Here is a 23,288-nt window from a genome sequence, read left to right as displayed (position 1 = left end):
ATCCTCACATGGTTTATTATGTGCCAACATGTATGATCCCACATAAGTTTTTGTTTTATTGCCTACCACCATGCATCGCTCCACATAACTTCAAGCATACATTTGGAGATATTAGTAGATCTATAATATCATGCTCCCTTTCTAAAATTAGCACTTACTATTATAATAAGCCCGACTTTACCAAAATAGTAAATCAAGACTTTTGGATAAGATTGAAAAATAATATCTTTTTTTGGGTGATTTAATCAAATAAAATATAGCGATCTATCATCAAATATACTATTTAAAATTTTCTACTCAAATGATGGCATGGGTTTTTGGAAAGTCTTGTTTTGGCAAAACTTTTTATTTCATTTCCCAGTTGACATTGTTGGCAAATGGCAAGTTTCTATTAGAACCGTAGAGGCCAAGGGCAAGATCAAATTAGCAATTTCCAAGCATGAAGTTGGGAATATTCCTACTTGGGCATGGGATTCTTGGCATCCATTCTACCCCCAAATTATTGTTGTAATTTAAGGAATATTTTCTGGCAACATTTTGAGATTCATTCTATCTTACCAATTCTAGCTAGCTAATGTTGTTATTCTTCAAAGGATGATAAACCAATGAAGAAGAATATCTAACACCAATAAAACAAGGATATTGATGCTCAAAGGTAGTGGTCTAGAGGGTCTCCAAGAGCAATATCATCTAGAGGTTGTGTTTTTTGTAGTTTAGTTTTAGTTTGTATTTTTGTTGCTAGTAGCATATTTCTTTTATCCTTAAGCTATTGTTGGAAGTGTTATTTCATATATATATTATTGTTAAGAACAATTATTTGGAGTTTACAGAGTTTATTTAAGTTTTAGTTGTTTCCTTGTGTATTTGAGCTCTAGATTTGGGGTTCTATTTGATGTAATATGTAACAAATGTTAATGGTTCATTTGATGTATTTAGTAATAAATATGGTGTCAAAATCATCTCAATACTATTAATAGACAATCTACTTTGAAATTGCATTAAATTTCAAATCCATTGAGTTTGGTGAACTTTTTGCTATACCCAAAATTTCAGTTGTTCATATTTGCAAATCTGAAGCAGGCATTAAATAATTATTCAAATTTAATTTAAGATAATAGCAAGGGTTATTACATATACACGTGGACTTATTCAACCATAAAATTGAATGCCATTTACAAAGAATCTCTAACTAGTGGGCACCTCAAAGGTCAATGATTTAGGATGAACTATTGGAACTTCCTCTTCTTATTTGACTAAAATGTGTATTCATTCATGTCTTCATATTGATAAGAGGATGTATAACATAATAATTATAGACAAATTAGTTTGATGTGTTCACCCATATCATATGAGTCCTTACAGTTTTCCTAAAGTATTCTACTTGCATATTTGTTTTGTGTGATGTTTCCCTCTCCCTCTCTCTCTCCATCTCTCACAATTTCTATGAATTTATCTTTATCTAGATTCTAAGTATGTCCCTTAAACTACTCGATATTTTGATCGTATCTCATTTTGCCTCCTTGAGCTATCTATGACATTGTTTTGTTGGTTTCCCACTTGAATTTGTTGTCATCTACCTCCTCATGCACAATTTCTCTCTAGAACATGACAACATTTCTTGCACCAATTCGAATTGAAATGTAACTTCATACCTCAAGCCTTGGATTTTGGTTGACCTTGCTAATGACCTCTAACATGTTTTCTAGAATCTACACCCCTATTAATCAACATTAAGTGAAAACATTATCATTTTAATGGTGGACCTATTTGATAAGATCATCTCTAAACTCTTAGATATTATAATAGATTTGCAAAACCTCTCGTTAGTATAATAAAACATCCTCAAACTTATATTTGGATCATTGCTTAGTATTAAACAATACATTTTATCTTTTGACATATTATGAGTTTTAATATTTGGTGTATGTGGGAAAAGTGGGCGAATAAAATTTAAGACGTGAAAATTACCAAAAATACCAATCCACACACACACACAGGACTTCTTGATGCAAGCTATGGAGTAACGATGTGTTACTCAGCTTCCCAAGGAGGGTCCCATGGTTCTCTATCTCACAATGTCCCTCAAACCAACGTTTTGCTCTCAGATTACTGAGCAAAATGGTTTAGGGATGGCAAATATGAGAACGAGAGAGATTTTTAACTGATTTTAGTATGAGATGTGTTATAAGCTAGGTATGATGCTAGAAATGCAATAAACTAAATGATAAGATGACAGGGTTAGTATGAATACTATCCTAGCATACTATATTTAGTCTATGATTGAACTAAAATGATAAAGAAATTAATCTAAGCATGCATATTAGTCTAATTTATGATCTAAAAGAGAGGCTAAATGAGCATATATGAAATGAAAGCTTGAAAGAATTTGAGCATAAGTGTGATGCTTCAAATTTGAAAGATGATTGTTAAGAATGGAGGAATGAGAGCTCTATTTATAGCAAAAACAGGGCAATGGATGGCTAGGATTGAAAGGTTTAATCAAGGGCCAGGTTTGAAAGTTGGGGATCCATGTGCACAATTTGTACCAATGAAATGGTGACAAATGTCAACACAGTATTGGGTTGAAAGAAGAGGTTGGAGGCATTAAAGGCCTGAGGAGACCTCATGGTTATCTAAAGGCTAAGGGTCAAGTCTAAGTTAGGTTTACCAAATGAATTAGGATCTAATCCAAAAATAAACCTTTGTGCAAATGATTAAGAGATAATCATGGTCAAAACATTAATGGCCCGATGAGACCCTTGGGTTGGATAGAGGTTGAGTCAAAACAAATGTTTTAACCATGTGGGAGGGTTTGAAATAACCATTAATGGTTATTGGAGACTTTGGGGATTAAGTGGTTGAAGGTTGGAAGCCTTCAATGGTTTTCAAAGACTTTAAGGGTTTTGGTGGTTGAAGGTTGAAAACCTTCAATGGTTATCCAAGACTTTGGGCCATTTGAGAAGTGACCTCCCTTTGTTTAGGGATGTGACAAAGTTTAGAGGGGGGTTAGGTTAATTAGAATCGATTAGAAGATTCTAGAAGGGATTAGGAAGGGGTTTGAGTTTTTGCAAGTGGATGGGGGATAATAGGATTTAATTGAAAGATGATTCATTTTCATTCAATTTGGTTGTAATTAAATAAATTTGATTTATTCAATTTAGGATAACTTTTTAATTAAATTTGAATTTAATTAAAAGTGGGTAGGGGGATTTAATTGAATAAAATGATTTATTCATTAAATGGTATAGTGAATTTTATTTAAATAAATTGAATAATTTATTTAATAAAATAGAAGAATGTGGATAATTTAATTAAATTGGATTTAATTAAATAGGGAAATGAACATAAAATATTCATTTAGGAATATGGTTATTTTTATACGTCTACATTTGGATTTTTGATATTCACTCTCTTGTTAAGTAATAGGCCTTTGAGCTAAGTTTTATTGAATTCACCCATGAGAATAAAATGCATCTATTGAGATATTTTATTTTTTCTTTCGTGTTTGTGTATTGGAGTTGATTTGATTGGTTTCACAATATTTTATTGGACTCTTTGGCTTTGCCATGCATTATTTGGCACACATACGAACTTTTACACCAACATAGTCATTTAACTAGTATTAAGGAACTATTCATATTATATCTCTTATTTACTTATAATTTGCATGTTTTTGTATAATTGTTATCTAGGCATATTTCATCTTTGCTCAATGTTTATTTAAACTTTTACATCAGTATAGAGGCTTGGAAACTATTAATGAAGCTAAAAGAATTTCCCCCTCTCTATATAACAAGCTCTTAAAGGTTCTTTTCAACATTGCTAAGTTTTAGACACACGTGTAAATATAACTCAACAATTTCTAGAGGACAAGTGAAAAAAAAAGTTTTTTTTTATAGGAGGACAATATGCTAGGACTTTACTTTACCATAACCATAGATTCATCCTATATAGTTTTTTTGTTTGTTTGTATTAGTGACCTTATAATATCTAAGCATCTCTTTAGTATTGAATTTGAGTTATGTGGCATCAACCACCACATATCAACTAATCTAAAGAAAAAGTCAATAATCACATTTGAACTAGTTAGGTACATTGTATCCTTGATTTGTTTTTCATTTATATGTGTACATCTCAACTCCTCTTTATTTAGATTTGATTATACCTAATCGTTTAATCATTCACTACATCAATAAATTAGTGACTTTGTATCCTTATAGTGAGAATAACTACAAGCAAGGGGATCCACATAACACTCAAGCAACTTTAAAAATTTAATATTAAAATGAAAAATAATGAATGTTTATTCTTTTGGAATTTTTATCATGTAATCTCTTTTATGAGTTAACAATTTTTTTAGAATATATAATACCTTGTAGCTAAATGATAAATTTATACTTTAAAAAAAAAAAAATAAAAATTTCATACTTGTAAAAACACTTTCAACACAATTTTTTAGACAAACTTCAAATTAATCAAAACATTCTAAATAAAAAAATTATATATACCACTAATATCATAATCAAATTTACTTAATAATTAAAATAACTCGCTCAAATTCTCTTTTTCATCATCCTAATCAATATTTTTGTTTTCTACCAACTTTAATAACTACCTATTTTCTTTTATAATTCAACATTAATATTACCAAACAAAAAAGACTGATTATAAACCACCACATTCCCAAAGTTGGCAAAGCTATTAATACATTCCCCCACATGACCCACACAATTAAAAAAAAAGCATGCTTGACCCACACAAATTGCATGAGAAAAAGGCAACAAACTTTGGAAAAGTTAAAAAAAAAAAAAATTCCTTAATCGTCGCTTTTCTTTTTTCATGCATGGAATTTGAACAATACACCCCCCAAAAAAAAATAAAAATAAAATAAAAAAACATTACCTAGACTTAAGTTCCCAACCCTAATTAGGCATCCTTAGAAATCATCATAAAACCCTGGAGTCGTCGTCCACAAAGATTCAAAGCGTCAACTAAAGTTAAACAAACAAAAAATAAAAGCAAAGCTAAAACCATGTAATGTATGTATGGATACCTCAAATCTAAAAATCCTTTTGAAACAAAATACAACTAAAAATTGAAGTGGGACCGTCGTGACTTAACGAAATTAATATATATAGTGTATATATAAATAGGAGGAACGCATGCATTGGATGGATATGTAAATAAATATAATTAGATTTGTATTTGTTTATGTATTTATTGTTTTTTGGTTTTTCATATCTATCAATCGGGAGAGAAGAAAGGGCCTCTTTGTTGTTTTGGGTTGATTTTGAGTGCGGGAGCTGTGGGAAGCGCTGTGCAGCGTACTGCTATTGCTCAACTGGCATTGTTTTATATCTTGTCTATTTATTGCTCTGCTCTGAAACCCTCAAACCCTCCCTCAGTCCAAACCCTGATAAATGAAAGTTAAAACCCCTTGAATTCCCCAGATCGCGAGTTCGAGCCCCGGGGTAACTGGCCTTGGCGAAGGGATTGTGAAGAGGAAATAATTGGCGGGGGAGGGGAAGAGGAGGAGCACGAAGGAGGAGGAAGCGATTGTCTGCGAGGCTGCCAATGAGGTACATTTTTGCTACTGTAATTTGCAGATGATGCGTTTTTCTTGGATCGAGTTTTCAAGGTTTTTGTAGTAGTAATAGTAGTAGTGATAATAGTAGGGATTACTGAGAGGGAATAATCTTATTAATTGGAATAAGAAGGGGTTGATATCCCTGCGCTGCGGATCATGGCCATGGCCATGGAGTCTGGCGGCTCCTCTGTGCCGGTTGTGGCGACCGTGGATTACCCTCTCGCTGCCGAAAGCAACAATCACAGCAATATCAATATCAATATCAGCAGCAGCAGCAGCAGCGGTGGCGGCGGCGGTGGCGGCAATAATAATAACAATAGCCACAATAACAATACTAGTAACAATAGCAAGGGCGGCAAGAGCTCTGGGAAGGGCTCGAAAGGCGGTAACAAGAGCGCCTGGTCACAGGTTGTCCGTGGTGGGGGTGGGGCTGATGTTTCCAAACCCCACCCCAGAGCTCACAATCATGAGTTGAATGAGAAGGAGAGAGTTGAGATCAAACAAGGCGAGGAACTGAGCTCTTCCAGCAAGCCTGATAATGAGCAGCAGCAACAGAGTGATAGTGGTGGACAGGAGGCGAGTGGGAAACCTGCGGCGAAGCCTGCATGGAAGAAGCCCTCCGATGGATCAAGTGCAATGGCTACCCAGGCTGGAAATACAGCGACAGTTATGGGAGCTGAGGCCTGGCCAGCCCTTGCAGAGGCCCGTAATGGTTCAAAATCAGTGGATCCTCCAAAGCATGTGCAGACTGCTGAGAGCACAACTGTGACACAGGTACACAGTTTTTGATAATTCCATTTTTGTTTAATTATTAATATCGGACTATGATGTAATTCGTAAAAGATGATACCAGGTACTCCATTTAATTGTTTTGCAACCCCACTGCATTTGCTTTATATTGAATGCACCTCTGTTTTAGTATTGTATCGTACAATCTTTAATGAGAATCAAGGCTATTGGATTGGAATATACATGTATCAACAATTTATTTGGAACATTTCATGCACTACAAAATTTATAGCTATTATCGTTCCTATTTATAATTTTGTTTGGGCAGATTTTTGCATCTCGTCTACAAAGATTTATACCTTTTAGATATCTGTAATTGCATCTGTATTGACCTGCAGTTTCTTTATTGTGCAATATTGAGTAAAATTATAGGCTGTTTGTTCTGAAAAGACTGCCATGCTAGGTGCAAAATACTCCCTTCAATTTATAATTTGAAATTTCTCTACTGCATGTTTTAGATTCATTGCATCTCTCTTCTAGAAACACTATGCTACGAATTGGAGTCAGGGAAAATGATATTGTGCATTATGATCTTGTTTTGTTTCTTTAATGTGAATCACGTCCATTAGGTTGGAATGCATTTTCCAATAATTGTTGTAAAACATTAATAATTTTAAACGTTGATATTAAATTTTTTATTTTATTATTTCCGAACCATTACATCTCTTCTAGAGTGCTTGTCTATGCATGCAATGCATGCACAAAATTGCACAGTATGGAGTTTGCAGATCCATTTCTTATATTTATGAATGCATCTATATAATTTTGGACGTATAGTTTGGGTAGAATTATGATTTAAAACAGGCAGCTTTGTAGAGATGCAATTACTATATTATTTATGATAATCTTGGTAATGTGACTTACAGCTATCAGAATATTATGTATTTCTAAATTATTGATGTAGAAACTTGTATCAATTATTAACCTTCCTACTTCATTGTATTTGATTCATTGTATTGGGAAGCAAACTGCAATGCAAGAAATGTAGCTGTCCATAAGAGATCACATCATGCTTGCTATCCTTATTTTTGAAACAATTTGACAATGCTGTATTTGATTTGCCAACTAACATCATAATTTTGAAATATCTATCAGTGTTCTTAGTTGTTTACCTATATATTTATCTGCTGGATTGCTGGTTCTTATAACATCCAAAATTTCAAGAAATTTAAGGTTCTTGTTGTTTTATACAGGTGTCCACAACACTAAATAGTGGAGGTGGAAACACCATTCAAAATCCATCATCATCTTTAAATCGACAGAAATCAGGTGGCAGACGTGCTGCTACAGCTAATGGCATGCCTCAAGCAGTTTCTACACCATCATTCTATCCAGTTGCAGGTGTACCTCCTCCTCTACCAGTTCATGATTACATCTTGCCTGGTGGACCAAATCATCTAATTCCAGAAGGTTATCCTGATCCTCCTTTCAAGGGTCCTGGTGGCATGGAATCTGGATTTAAAGGGATAATGCCGGGTCCTGGAAATACAGATCATGCTAGAAATTTTCAGCAGCAGAGAGTTGATGGTTCTTTTCCACGAGGTGATGTTAATCCATTTCCTAACAATTTTGGTAGTAGACGCAACAATATGCGGGAGCCAGGAGGGAGATTCAATAACCACTGGCATTCTCAGCGAGCATATAATGCGAGAGATAATATTAGCATGCAATCTAGAGTTGGACCAAGAAATTTTCCAAGGCCGGCACCACCACCGTCTCCTTTTATTGGTCCAGCCCCTCCAGGTTACATAAACACTCCAGGATTTCATGGTAAAACAGTTGTTAATAATTGTTGCAATTTATTTATCCATTTAATTTTATTTAGCTGTTAATTTTTTAAGACATGATTTACATTGAATTCAAAGAGAATAATTTGTTTCTTATAGTGATAATTACTTAATATCTCTTACTTATTCTAGTTTGCAACTTATAATTTATCATCAATCTAGGTCCAGCTGCACCGATGTACTATGTCCCAGCTGCACCTCCGGAGCCTATGAGAGCTGCACCTTATTTTGCACATCCTCCTCATCCTCCTCCTAGTGTTATTATGCCGGACCCATTAGCTTTACGTGTGATCAAACAAATTGATTACTACTTCAGGTGGTTAATTTGAACTTATGTTATTGATACATCTATAGGAGTGATTTTAATGTTCTTTGCTTAATTATTATTTTGTGTATTTTCAAGGAACTTCTGTACTATAGTTTTGAATTGTAATGATCATTGTTTTGTTACAGTGTTGAGAATTTATGTAAAGATGTTTATTTGCGCTCACAAATGGATGCACAAGGATGGGTGCCGATCTCAATTATTGCAAACTTCAATCGGGTAAGGGCTTTGGGGATAATATTTTACTTTGCTCTATCAATTGTTTTACACTGTTGGATATTATAGTTTTGTTAATCAGCTAGAATCTCTTGCTTTTTTCTTATTTTCATCTTGGAACTATATAAACTATTATGGCAAAAACAATTATGCTTTGCTTAAACTTGATATCATCCTGGGAGTATGTGCATAAATAGATCTACAAAAGGAAATTTAAGTTAAGTAAATGTGTTTCCTTTACATTCAATATGTCTTAATTCATGAGTATTTTGAATATGATTTGTGCACCATATGTTCTACCAATGGACAAATTGTCAAGTCCAGAAATGCGGATTATGCTTGTGAATGAAAGGTCTGAAGGCAACTGTGCCTTGTTTTGACAACTCACTGTATATTGAAATGGATTGGTTTCATGACAGGACTCATGCACGGTTAGATTTAGATATGCCAGCTTCCCATATATTGAGCCATTGTTCTATTAATTATGAAAAAAATTTGAAGCTTTTGATAGCAGGCATCAGGCATCCTAGTTGACGAGTTGTACTCAGGAAATATTGCAGTGCTAACAGAGGGCAGGCTGCCTACAAAGAGCAAGTCTTTATACTAACATGGCATGTGGTTTGTATGCCTGCCCTTTAAGTTTAAACTGATTGAGATAATGTAGTAATAGTATTCCAGAAGGCAGGTATGCAAGCTGAAGTTATCCTTCCATAAAATTCTAATTTAATCAGTATAATTATTTTCTCAAATATGAGTTGTACTTCTGCAAGAAAAATGTGTATAGATCATACCGTCATCCATTAACTCAACAGTCATCTACTTGACAATCCATTGGAGTGAAGCAGAATCATATATTTAATCTTATATCTCTCTTACCATAAATGAAATGCAGTCAAACATTCAAACATATTCGGCATTGGTTTTGCTTACAACAGTCATCTACTTGACAATCCATTGGAATGAAGCAGTATCATATATTCATATACTTAATCTTATATCTGTCTTACCATAAATGAAATGCAGTCAAAAGATTCAAAAATATCCAGCATTGGTTTTGCTTATTACTCTACTTTTTTTTTGAGAACAGGTTTTATTCTTATGTTCATCATTATGGTGAACACAAAAGCAAAATGCAATCATGTTTTTTTACCTAGTTCTCATTTTCTAAGAAAGGTGTAACTCATTCAAAAAATGGACCAACAAATCTCTCATTGCATGTGACCTAGTATACTTGTGTTCATTATCATGATCAATGCATAAGCAAAGCGAATCACATTTGTTACCTGGTTGTCATTTTGTAAGAAAGGTACAACTCATTTAACAGATGGACCAACAATTCTGTTATTTAATTTGACCTAGTTTTTAGCATTGTACCTAGTCCATTAGCTAGGTTATATCATGGTTAATATTTTTAAATTCACATTATTGATTTTAATAGAGTCTTGAGTACACTATCATCTTAGGATCATTCACTGTTAGCATAAATTTGTATTCCAATACATAGAAGAAATTTATCTCTTTTGACTATGTATATTTTGTCTTACTGATGTTGTATCTAGAGCATTATTCCTTAAGCAACATTGGGTACTGTGTCAGTAAAAATACTGCTCAAAGCCAGTGTCTTAGATTTCATTTAATGCTTTTCTATTTATTTTGTACAAGGAAGGCTGAGTCACAGTTCATAAAATTTAATGCTTATTTTCAGCCTTAAAAGCTGTAATTTTGAGGGGGTTTACAATTAGAGTTTCATCATTAAATTGTAGATTTTGAAGGTTGTAAATTTTTTTAATACAACTTTAAATCAAGTGTAATTGGCCTCATTGGTAGTAAGACGTTAAGAACCATCAATAGGATGATTCAATGACATTTCTAGTAGGAGAGACCATGCTTTAGAAAGGCTAAGTTGGAGGTTTATCAGCCATTTAAACTCTAAAAGCTCTAGCAACAAAAGAGAAACTGACGGCTTCTAGTCTATAAGGCACCTAGATAGCATTGAAATGGGAATTGAATCAAATTCTTAAATTCTTAAAATTAAAGTTGTTATTGTCAGCAAGTTGCTGAAGAATATTAATGAGACTTGATGGTACAGGCTGCTCCAATAGAACTGCGCTAGGCTAATTTGAATATTAGGTTCTGAAAAGTATCTAAAAACTAGAATCACGGTTTAAGAATCAGTCTGTATTTTTATAGTAGAGGGAAAAGAAGGAAGAAACAATAGTTCTACAAACCCTAAAAGATTTGGAAACAATGAAAAGGTGAGCAAGACTATGAATAACCTGCAGAAGGATTTTGAAGTAAATGAAGGGAAAAGACTCAGGCTCGCAAAGGGGATGAACAGATGAATTACTGAGGTATCAGTAGCTACAATATCATGATTATGAAATAGATACATATTATGTTTTCAGACAATACATTGTTCCTAGGTTCCTATTGTGGTGGAAATTGGTAGCATCTTGAAATTATTTAAAATACAACTCATGTGGCTGGTTCTCTATCTTTATACTAATGAAAAATACCTATAAGCATATTCTGCACCAAAGTCTTCAAGTGTCATAGGAAATTCTTAGTCATCGGATCACATTTTACAGCATGTCAATAAACAAATTTAGTGGAAGATTTCTTAGAAACAACGTCTACCTGACTTTTATTTTGTTCAGCAGAAGACCTTTGTGTTCTAATCATTGGCAAGAGGAAACATTATTGTTATTCATGCTTTGAGGTGTAAGCATTTTAAATGTTGAAAGCAATTGTATGCTTGAAAGTTCTAATGATAATGTCATTGATGATAATAATATTATGGTCAATAAATGAACCACATCCTTAATATTGTAGAAGGTTACAAACATGCATGTTACCACAGAATGATTGGTAAAATGTTGTTCTATTAACCCATTTTGATATTTGATCATGTAGTGTCATGCTACAACAGCCAAAGAAAATATGCATTATTGCTTGTTTAGACGGGATCCAATGATTCAGGAAGTGAATCTGGGGGTAGGACAGTTGCAAGAGCACCAGATGTCAACATACTGTTAATTTTTATTGTGGTAGGAATTGAACTATTAACATCTGAAAAGTACTTATAATTCGAAAATGCTTAGCCTACATATGGTATAATAAAACTGAGGAATTGTCTTTATTGAACCTCGTGAAGTTCATGGGACATTAATGAACCTGTTTTGCAAATGCGATAATATGTTTGGGTATGTTAAAATCTGGTCTGAAGTGACGATGAACAATTATTAATTTATTCAGTTATGCAAGGCAAAACAGGCAATTTGATTGGTTTCTTCTATGCTCAATCTATCCTGCAAAACAACATTGCATCTCTAGCGTAAGTTTGTTCAAACATCCATTTTTACACCTTAGCAAGCATTTGAAGTTTTGAACCATCATGCGTAACCTTTCACTCATGCTTAAAGCTTGTCTTATATGGCAGTTGTAGAAGCTTGTCAAGAGTCAAGATTATTATAATGTATAAACATAGAACATTTTATAAATATTTTGAAAAATGAAATACTTTTTTTTTTGGTATCTCAGAGGTGTTCCCGTGACTCTTGTGAGGTGAGACTAATCCTCCGGGCCGCGCGATAACCTGCAGACCCCACCTGGGTGCGGCTGGGTAAATGAATGAAATACTTGTACTTATTTATATGTAGCTATATCAATGATGACAAAGCATAAAGGAAAACCTAAGATATAAGGGGATACAGTTCTTGTAAAACTACTTTCTAAATTTGAGTTAACTATAGTTACATGTGAAACCTGTTGTACTTTATTATTCCTGCAGAGTTGTGTCTGGTCTGTCAGTGTCAACTCAGTTATGTTTATAAATTATGGGAAGGACTATTGCCTGCATATCCCTGGTGCATATCATATGCATAGAGTGATCAATGTACATTATGGCCAATGTGTTGGAACGATGGTTCCATTGCCCTTTTGTGTTAATTTATAGATCAGTTCAAGGCCTAGCACCTCGACTTGTCACTCTACGAAATTTAGCCACCGAACAAATAATGTACTCAGATAAGCATGAGTAATTGGAAGCATGACAAATTCTGTTTTCTGTATGATAACCTATACTTAAACCAAATCTGATATAGTGATAGCCATTAAACTGGTATGGAAAGTTTTTTTATCAAACATACATTGAAACCATTGAAGATGTGGTATATGAATTTTAATTCCTTATAAATGAAAGCACCAGAAAAGTTTCTACTAATAGCATTCATTTTACAAGTTTTTTTTCTTGGTACACGTTTGGAATAAACTATGTAAATTATTTTTCATGAACGTTTTGGATCATACTCAGTGATACATCATCAGGATGAGGAAGAATTTCTTTTATTTTAGTTTGTAACATGATTTGATTCTTGATTTGAAACTGGCATGCTTTTGCTTGGTTTGCAATCTTTGGTTAAAAAAGTTATTTTTTGCACTTATGCTGATTTGTTGACAATTACACCTACTTTGTTGATATTCATCTCTATTTAATTTATAGTAATCTATAGTCACATACTATTTAATTAGCAATCAAATTTGTAATAGTAAATCTATTTAATTAATGTTATGTAATCATTCTTATTCTTGTAATAGTAAAATGTTTTCTATACCTTTAATTGTTCCTGCCATCATTATATTTCATCTGTCATCATATCTCCCTGGAACATTATTGAAGTTTATTAAATATATTTATTTAAATGCTACTAAAATCTGTAGTCTTTAAGTTTAAACATGTAAGTTGTGACATACTTTAATTGTCTGTTAGAATCTTGAGTCTTCTAATGCAATGGTGATTTACATGTTATTGTTTAGGAAGATCATGGCTAAAAAGGGATTGCTAATTCGGTCTGTTTTGCAGGTTCACAGCATGACAACTAATATCAATTTTATTCTTGATGTACTACGGAGCTCAAATATTGTTGAAGTGCAGGTTTGAAGTACTTAATATTGATAAATACTTGTATAAATAATAAGTATTATAATATAAATTTGTAGATTCTGACTTGTATGCATGCTTATGTTTAATATCTGGTGCTCTTTTTGCCAGGGTGATAAGCTAAGGAAGAGAACGGACTGGTTAAAGTGGCTTCCATCTCATCACAATTCTGTGCCAAATGCCCAGCCTCAACAAAGCAGTAATGATGATAAAGTTGCAAATAATGTAAAAAGTACAGAATTTGATCACAGAAACAGAAGTGACGTATCTATAGATTCTTCAAGTAGTAAAAAATCTAGTAGTGTACTGTCATTAAAAAATGATGATATGAATACCTCAACAAGGAGCTCGTTAGATGGTTGTAATGGGCAATTGTTAACTAGTTGTGGAGGACCACGGAAGGATATGAGTGAGGGGGGGAGTATTGTCCACAGGGAATCTAGCTTAGATGCAAGTTCTGATAGCAGAACTATAGACAATGGGATTGGTGAGAGCATTTCATCTGATAGGGACATACATGATAATTCTAATATATTTAGGATAATTAGTAGCACAACGTCAGAATCCAACCTTGGAAATGAAAAAGAAAGTAGTTCACAGACTGGTTTTTTAGATAGGTGTGATGCTGATGGTAGCAACACATCTTTATCTTCCAATGTGAAATCAGTTCCACGGTTAAGAGGTGGTGGGCTTTCAAAAGCTTTTGCAGCTCAAGCTTCAATCTCCAGGAATGAGGAAGATACATTTCTTCTGGATGAAGAGTTAGAAAATGATCAGACGACAAAAAAAGATCAACTACAATCCTTGAAAAGGTGGTGGTTCAACTACAATTGTTTGAATAGATTTATCATTATCGAAATGTATGAGACTACACTAATATGCATGCAAATGCCTCTCAGCTAATCTTTGTTTAGAATTGTTCCAAATCAAAGCAGCATTCTAGTGCAATGGTTCTAAGCTAACATATCTGTTTGGTTTCACATGTTCTGAATAGTTTACTCTATACTTTGGCCTGCCCTAACTTTTATGTCATCGATATTTTTGGATTTTCAGTCGAACAGAAGACGAAGAAGATGACCCAGATGTAAATGATCAGGATGTACAGCGACTGATTATTGTGACACAGGCATGGTCTTGCTCCTTGCCCTTTCTATTGTATAATAATGCTTAATGGGAACATTTACACTGAAAGGACATGCTCAATAGATTTACATATATTAACTTAATTTTTCCCCTTGTTTATGCTATTCCATGGCCTCAACCTAGGAAACATTATGACATGAAAGCTCAGAATTCAAAGTGCTCATCAGGATTGCTATATATCTTCTTTGCCAACAATCCAGATGAATTGTTTTAATTCCATTATTCCAGCATTACCCTATTATAATTTTTCTTAAAATAAAATTTTAGTAGGCAGGCATCAAAGCTGGATGTCATATGCATGAACCAATAAATGTATTCGAACCAACACAAGCTTGTTGCTCTTGCAGTCTTTATGGCTATTCCACAGCTGGTGGAGAAATATTTTAATAGAGTAAAATGGAATGTAAAATTTTGAAGTGCTCATCAGGCATTCAATACATCCCACCAGACTAAACTCCGAAATTGTCCATAATTATCCTTATCTATAATTAAGCAGAAATTTGAAACCCAGGTATCAGAGCCATAAGGTGTATTCATGAACTAGAAAACCTACCAATGTGTGACCAATCTTGTAAGCCAATTAACAGAGAAGCAAAATCTGATGCCAATAAGCAGAGAAAAATTCAAAAGACATAACTCAGCGAGCTAGATTCAATTCTGAACAGTCTTGCTCGCTAAAATTATTCCATCTCCCCCCTTAGCATCATAATCTGCTCAGAAATTTCACTTTAATAAAACATGCAACAGGTGGACTCCTCCTTGAGTTTGTTGCTCCGCATTAACACTTTATCCTAAGTATTTCTATGTCAATATTTTGCCTGAGAAGGGCATTTGTATCAGTGTAATGTCCCCTTTTGGGATTGCTCTAAATCTTGCCCTTGTAAATATCAAAGTCTGCTAATTTTCTTTTTTATTAATACTCCAAAGGGAAGTTTGAGTTCTTCAGAGATTTATAACGGCAAGCCTTCACTATATCAATAACATATTGGAAGTTGACTACACTTTTTCCTAGCTTTTACACTGTGGGGGCAACATTCTAGATGGTAAACTGATTTTACTGGCGAGAATGTTCAGTCTGAACTCATAGATGTTCACTGAGCACGCTGTAATGCGGAACAAAAAAGGAAGATTCCTGGTCAACCAAAGCGGATAAACCTGCAGTTGAAGTCAAAAGGAGAGCCATAACTGAGTGGTACATTATATTGTACAATTGATTGAGGTTACCTTCATGTTTGTTGTGATTGAGGTTACCAAAACTAACACCTTTGCAGTTCTTGTTTGCCTATTTAAGGTTAAAGCAATACTTGACATATATTAATGTTAAGGCAATATTTGGTGTACAGCCTTACAATGTTCATTTTGATTAAAGAGCATTTGACATCTGACTGGGGCTGCTGGAAGCTTTCTTTGCCATGTATGGATTCTGTGGTGAACAAAAGATATATATTTCATAACTCAAAATGAATGGTTGTACACTTAGGTGGTGCAAAGGCTATGTTATTTCTCTATAAAAGGAAAATTACCCTCTAATTTTGATTGTGATAATTTCAAGTAGATCTTTCACCTCTTGCACAAGCTCTCTAGACTATACATTACATACCACAACATTTCAGCAACTGATCTGTGCAAGGTGATATTTGAGGTTATTTATGCCTCCCTCTCATATGCAACTCACAATAATTACAAATTATCATCACTGGCTCTTTGACTTACCGTTTCATGTTTCCAAGTAGGGACCGTAGGCTTCCTGCCACCTCTCCTACATGTGCATGTAATTTTCATTTTTGAAAAAATGGAATGAAACCCTAGCAGAACAAAAAATCAGAAAAAAAATCCTAGCAGCTACTACAAACTAACTCAAAATCAGAAATAAAATGCCAATAATTAAAACCTGAGCACTAGAAATATAGATTGAAGGCACAAAAAAAATGGGAAAATGTTAACATACCTGTCAAATACAGTTGATAAGTTTTTGATTCTTTTTTTGGGGTGGACTCTACTATTTTGTTGGTTGCCAAGTTTTTGACTTGGACTTGCATTTCAGGCTAGTGCTCTTTAAAAAACTCAGTGGCAAGGTTGACCCACCAGTTCTTGACAAGTCTGGTTGACTTTCTAGTACTTGTGAGTCAGGTCAGTATTTTTTTGGTTTTTTAAAACATGGCGCAGATGATAAAATGACAAGGCAAAGGCAAAAGACAAAATGCCCAATATCCATGTCACAGAGTTCATTCAATTGTATTGTAAAAATTTGATATTTGGCAAAATTAATTTTAGGTTAAATTGTGAGGCTTTTGACTTATAATAAAAATATAAGACATTGACATCCAATAGTTCTTTTCATTTGCATTTTAAAAAATTTGACTTCAATTGTTTTTCATGAATATTTGATGTGAGGTATTCTGTCAAGATTCCCTGTGAGTTTGTATTAGCTTTGGTCCTCTGTATTTTGTTGTTGTATTTGCTGGTGTTTTACTGTGTTACTGTTAGGGTTTATGTGTTTTGAAGCTGCTGTGTTCAAATTTTGTGTTTCTCTTAGTATTAATGTGTCTGTGAAGCTGCTGTGCTGTTTTTGTGAAGCTGTTGTGTTCTCTATTTTTAGAATTTTACATATGTTTTTTGTAGTGCAAGCACAAGGAATTCAGAATTGATGTTTAAGGCTTGCATTTTCAGTTTAAATCATATTATTTTGGATAGAGAAGGTACTTGATTGTCTTGTAATGAGTTATGTGTTTACCCCAGCAAAAGCAACAGTGCTGTGCATTTGTCTATATTGATGTCCTTCTCAAGTTATTTTCTCTGTGGTTGCAATATATGCAAAGCAAAAGGATAAACATTCCTCTGCTACTTTTCACAGGGGGATTTACTGTTATGCCACCTTTTAGATAAAGTATTGACATACCTTATCTATCCAATCAAGATGAAGTAAATTCTCTTTTGACAGTTTATTGCATAAAATTAATTAAAATGCTTGCAAATGAGATAGTAGTATCTGTTTGCCTCTGTTTGTCTGGCTGCACGAGTATCATTCTTACCCTGTATCACTTCACTAGTTTTAGTTTTTTTCCTTCTTTCCTTTGTTTCTTAGTTTTGTGTCAAATGGGTAACTCTAATAGATAATTGTAAGTTTTCTTAACAGAAAGATCTTACCTTTGCTAGAGCATTTTGGGATTTCTGTTAGTGACCATTGTTTATTAAATTACCGTGGATTCATTTCTCATATAAATTTAGAAATTTGTGTGTATGGATATATGAATAGATGAAGTTTGTATGGTATATAATTATGCACATATTGATGTAGGATTGTCAAATGTGTTGTTTTTGCAGAATCGAAAGATAAACAGGGGTGACAGGAGAGATGAAAGAGAGCAAGCTGCCATCTCAAATGAAGTTGCAACAGCTATAAATGATGGTCTTTATTTTTATGAACAGGTAGGAATTTATTTTGTATCTGTGCCCATCCAAGAGGTAAAATAGGTAATTGGCCATGTATAATTTAGAGATTTTTTCTTTAAGATATCATCCATTCTTAGCGTTGTGGAATTCTTGGTGCCATCTTATCAATTTGTAGGAACTACACAAAGGGCGGTCAGAGAATGGTCAGAAGAGTCAGCAAGGCTGGGAAATTAGGCATAATAGAAATGATGCTGGGTCGAGTGGAAGTGGTGGTGGTGCAAACTCTAAGTCAAGTGTTAATGGTGTTGGAATTAACAGTTCAGAGGGACCTTTGAATTCCAATTCTAGGAGGAGATCAAACAAAAGTAGTGGAGGTCGAATACAATCTTCACAGAAACAACGTTTGTTTCCTAGCAACACTCGAATTCAAAGCATTGGACCTCGCAATCGACATCCTTCTATATCAGAAAGTCCACCTAGTAATTCTGTTGGTTTTTTCTTCAGTTCAACTCCTCCGGACGGGTTGGTTCGACTATCTTGTGTTATTGTTTTTCTTATCAGACAGACCTTTCTTTCCTATGCAAATTGAGATTAAAAATATAAATAAATTGTTGTCTTGAGATTTCCCTTATAGAAACATTAAATTGCTTACTTATTTTTTCTTTTGAATGGCAGAACAATAACATCTTCAAAACTTGCGTCTTCTCCTCATGGATCATTTGTTGGAAGTAGCAATTTTGCTGGTAGTTGTAGTCCACCTGTTGGTTCCATGCCAAAATCATTTCCTGATTTCCAGCATCCAAGTCATGAGCTATTGGAAGATAATGGCTTCAAACAACAGAAGTGAGTTGCATGTTTAGTCATGGTGTACAGTTATGAATGAATTCTGCATTTTGTATTTCTTATTTTAATAAGTTTGGCAAATAAAGGCATGTTTGTAAACTATTTAGTAATTCACTATTTTTTCTATGCTTCCCCTCATACCTGATTGTTTTGGATTTTAGATATTTGAAATTTTACAATCGTTGCTTAGCAGAGCGCAAGAGAGTTGGTGTTGGTTGCAGAGAGGTAAGGATTTCTTTGTACAGTATCACAATCTAGGGGACAGACACTGACTATCGATTCTCATGGACTTACAGTTTGGCTTACAAGTGGCAGTTAACTTAGCTCTAGAATCTCTAATTCATCTGTACTCTGTTTAAGAATGAAATGCTAGTTAAAGATTGTCAATGTGTTTCAGCACACTACATCATTTGGATTGTTTGGGATTAGCCTATGAGCTGCTTAACTGACCAAAAAATAATTATGTCAAGAAGTGAAATCTACAGTGAGAGTAAGAGTGCAATGGCATGAATTTGTTCACAGAAGTTCTTCACACAAATAAACTTTTTACTAATTAACAGTAACTTTTTGAAAACTACAACCGAAAGTTACAAATACAGTTTATTTACTGCATTATTGAAAAATACAGGGCATTAGCAGTAAAGTAGGAAAACAAATACTAAATAAAAGTAGCTTTAACTGAATAAAATAGTAAGCAAAACTATTTAAATTAGCTATTTATTTTCATTTCTGCTTTTTGAAAACTTTTGCACTATTTAAATAGCTATTTACTTAATATATGCAGTGATTTGTTTAACTTAGTTTTTTGAAGATCTCATAATATGGGATGCATGTTCATTCTATGTAGGCATTTTCTATTGGTTGCAGATTACTGACTTGGTTTTGTGCCTAAATTTGATGCTGCAAGTGCCACTTGTGAAGTGCTTGAAATTCCAAATTTGGTGTGATGGTAGCTTCCTCCTGTTTTTTTTTGCAGGAAATGAATACTCTCTATCGTTTTTGGTCTTATTTCCTCAGAACAAATTTCAATCGTTCTATGTATGATGAGTTCAGAAGATTAGCACTGGAGGATGCAGCGGCGAAGTATAATTATGGTGTGGAGTGCCTTTTCAGGTTTTACAGGTGATGGTTTGTGGTGTATTCATATGTTATTTAAATATGCTTTTATCTTCCTCGAGGATTATCAGAATTTAAGAATATGGTCCCCTTTGGAGCTTGCAGCTATGGATTGGAGAACCATTTTAAGAAAAATCTGTATGAAGATTTTGAGCAGCTTACACTTGAATTTTACAAAAAGGGCAATCTTTATGGCCTTGAGAAATACTGGTACATTTTCTTCATGTTTAATTTTCTGTGTTTACTTTGTGCACAGGAAATATGATACATTGGAAAAAGTTATCAAACACTTATAATCATGAATTATGGCTGCAGGGCATTTCATCATTATGGGAAGTGCTCTAAGTCTCTGAAGAAGCATCCTGAACTTGAAAGGTTGCTCACAGAGGAGTTTCGAACATTGGATGACTTCCGTGCAAAGTTACCAAAAGAAAGTGTCAAAGAGAAAGCATACAATGATTCACTGTCAGGGGAGGATATGAATCTAGGAATATCAATATCTGCATCTGCTGAGTGAAGTTGAACCTTCATGTTTATCCACACCCATATATCTCTATGTAATGGGGTGGTCTGACTGATTTTCAATTCACTTCTCAATTTTAGAGTTGTTACTTGAAGAGCAGACACAGGTTTATGCAGGCTTCACATCATAATCCTATATTTAATGTTTTTGCATGGCCCTGATTTTTTTGGAAGGCTTTCCCAGGGTTAGTACTTTATCGAGAGAAGTTGCATTGGGTTCGGTGCTATTGAAGGATTCCTAGTACTTACTACCAGAGGTAATAATTTGTTACTGGTTAGTCCCTCAACATTGGCTGTTGTGCCACAGAATGTTTATGTGAGTTGGGATCTACTCCAACTGGTCTCTGAAGCTATTACATTCCCTATTGTCATGGCAATTTATTGGATTTTCTTTCTGATGCGATTATAGCTTGTTAAGGTTGCTGCAAGATTTTCATACAAGTGTTGCAATTTGTTGCTCGTTGCTGCAGCAATCACATATTTTTGCAGGAAGGATTTGACATATTGTATTCTGGCAGTTATTTTTGGCTGCAGTCGGGAGGGATACATTTGTTCCATCTTGTACATATGGAAAATAATATGTTTGTTAACTTTCATTAATAATTGCCATCACCATATGTTTAAATGAGTTACAATTCTAAACGGAATCATTATATACACAATTTTTTACCCCTTAAATTGCTACTTATTTTTGTTGATTAGTCTCAAATTCTAATTACACATTACCAACATATTCTTTTTAAACAATAAATAGAATAGTATTATACTACAATTATTCTGTATTTATACAATGCCATTTATAGAAACAGATTGGTTAATCTGTATTGTGCTGGTGTGCAGTGGAAGAACATCTTGTGTCTGTAGACGGCTCAGTGTAGAGTCTATAAAGAGTCTAAATTTTATCTTATGGTTTCACGGGGGATGAGGATTTTGTCAAGGAATATAAGACTTCCTTATAATGAATTCCCTTGATTTTTTTTTTCAATTGCTGTCCTAGGATGCTTTCATAATGTGTGGTCTGGGTCACTTTTTTGCCAACATGCATTATTGTTTCCTTATCCCCCAGGGCCAATGGTCGCCATAGATGCAGTTCACATGAAGTCATTGTGTATTCCCCCTCAGCACAGTAGGTGCCACCTTTTTTTTTGCCCTAAAATTCTGTTTGTTCTAGTTACATATTTGACCAAGCGCTTTTCTGCTCTCTGGATGTGATAAGTATTTGTCACTAGAGAATGTTGCTACATTTGGCACAGTGAAGTTACAGCATTCTTGGTAGTACATTGTTGTCTCATCTTATGATTAGATTCTTTTGTTGCTTGTAAGAATTTTTAAGCATCAAATGACCATTTCTGGATTCTAGTATATGGGCATTAGCTTATTAAGTTTGAAGTAAAATTATTCAAAACTAAAAATATGTGATAAATGTGGATTGCAATTTATAGGGGCTAAATTCCATTTAAGCTATGGTTGAACTCTATTCATTTGCTCTTTTGTCATGTGGTCTTTGGTATCCAAGTTTTGAAGTTGGTTCTTTTGATATTCAGGTTTTAAAATGTGAGTAATTTCTTGGAGCGGATTTATTATTATCCTGGTTTTTGCATGTTACAGTTATCTTTAGAGCTTCTAATGGTAACTTGTAAAAGCTTTTTACTTGTTTACGAGATTGAACAATTATCTGCAATGGTCAGTAGAATTGAGAGTAGGAATTGTACGTTATTAATTGCAGTTAATGAATGGTACCTTAATCGTAACTAGTTTGATGTATTTGTATACCGAGGGTTTTGCAGACATTATACAAAACTTACGTCCTAGATACCAATGTGAGTATAGTCTACATTTTTTAAAGTTGTAGGTTGTTTAATGATTAATGTTCTAGTTTGTCAAACTCTTTGTGGTAGCTATAAGTGATTCATACTTTACAGCATTTATGCCTTGGATGCATTTAAATGGATACAGTGGCCACACGGGGATCTGATTGTAATTGCATAAGTGCACAACGGCCATTTAAGTATCAAATCATTTAATAATTAAAAATTAGTATTTACATATTATGGAAGAGCTGATAGTTACTGTTGGATAAAATTTTGTTGAGAGAATTTGATGAACCTATAGTAACCATAATTTAGTGTTTTAGATGTCTTTGTTGCGGCTCTTGGGAGGCTAATTGAAGGATTTCTTAGTGAGGAGATAGGAATAACTAATATTTATAAAAATAAATTTATAATTATATATTTACAATACTATAAATATATCTCAGAGACATTTGTTTAGATAAATGCATTTGGGAAATACAAAACTAGCAGCATTTGTTTGCTTTTATTTGATACTTGTTGTGTTGAGTAGATTTTGTTAGAAGGGATTAAGATTCTAAAGCTTGGAATAGTTTCGCATGCTATAATAGCAATCATTTTACAAAGCTTTACGTACATTATAGTTTGTTTAGGTGCCACAATGACTGGGTACTGTTATTATTTTCAACTTTCGTCTTTAGACCTGCAGGTTTGTACCATTCAAAAAGATTTCACATGTTATAGCACGGAAAGGGAAGAGGGGGGTCATGTACACTTCTAATATTTAAACGTTGGAATTGTTGACATTTAAATGTTAGCGTCTATCACATTCTTGAAC

The 23,288-nt window shown here is 33.9% G+C and overlaps 1 protein-coding gene across 3 annotated transcripts; it reads left to right on the top strand.

Moving 5' to 3' along the window:
* Window positions 1–5,224: 5,224 nt before the first annotated feature.
* LOC131036186 (la-related protein 1A) lies at window positions 5,225–21,288 on the top strand. 3 transcript variants are annotated; one of them, XM_057968022.2, is made up of 15 exons: window positions 5,225–5,579; window positions 5,718–6,361; window positions 7,570–8,146; window positions 8,326–8,479; window positions 8,617–8,707; window positions 13,566–13,637; window positions 13,755–14,455; window positions 14,697–14,769; window positions 18,111–18,215; window positions 18,355–18,701; window positions 18,855–19,022; window positions 19,184–19,247; window positions 19,999–20,144; window positions 20,244–20,348; window positions 20,454–21,288. In XM_057968022.2, exons 2-15 carry the CDS (start codon window positions 5,744–5,746, stop codon window positions 20,653–20,655), a joined length of 3,423 nt encoding a protein of 1,140 aa, XP_057824005.2. In that variant the 5' UTR covers window positions 5,225–5,579; window positions 5,718–5,743; the 3' UTR covers window positions 20,656–21,288. The 3 variants fall into 3 exon arrangements, with proteins under 3 accessions (XP_057824005.2, XP_057824012.2, XP_057823997.2); XM_057968029.2 differs by having other exon boundaries at window positions 5,226–5,579; window positions 5,715–6,361; XM_057968014.2 differs by having other exon boundaries at window positions 5,226–6,361.
* Window positions 21,289–23,288: the final 2,000 nt, after the last annotated feature.

This window comes from Cryptomeria japonica, chromosome 10 (genome assembly GCF_030272615.1).
Source record: "Cryptomeria japonica chromosome 10, Sugi_1.0, whole genome shotgun sequence".
Taxonomy (NCBI): domain Eukaryota; kingdom Viridiplantae; phylum Streptophyta; class Pinopsida; order Cupressales; family Cupressaceae; genus Cryptomeria; species Cryptomeria japonica.
The sequence above is the reverse complement of the archived record's forward strand: the minus strand, read 5'-3'. Positions and strand labels throughout refer to the sequence as shown.

Excerpts from the sequence above, each read along its gene's own strand:
- LOC131036186 (XM_057968022.2), top strand. The coding sequence starts at position 5,744 with ATGGCCATGGCCATGGAGTCTGGCGGCTCCTCTGTGCCGGTTGTGGCG. Across the intron at positions 8,480-8,616 it reads CAAATTGATTACTACTTCAG|TGTTGAGAATTTATGTAAAG; the intron begins GTGGTTAATTTG and ends GTTTTGTTACAG. Across the intron at positions 14,770-18,110 it reads GACTGATTATTGTGACACAG|AATCGAAAGATAAACAGGGG; the intron begins GCATGGTCTTGC and ends TTGTTTTTGCAG.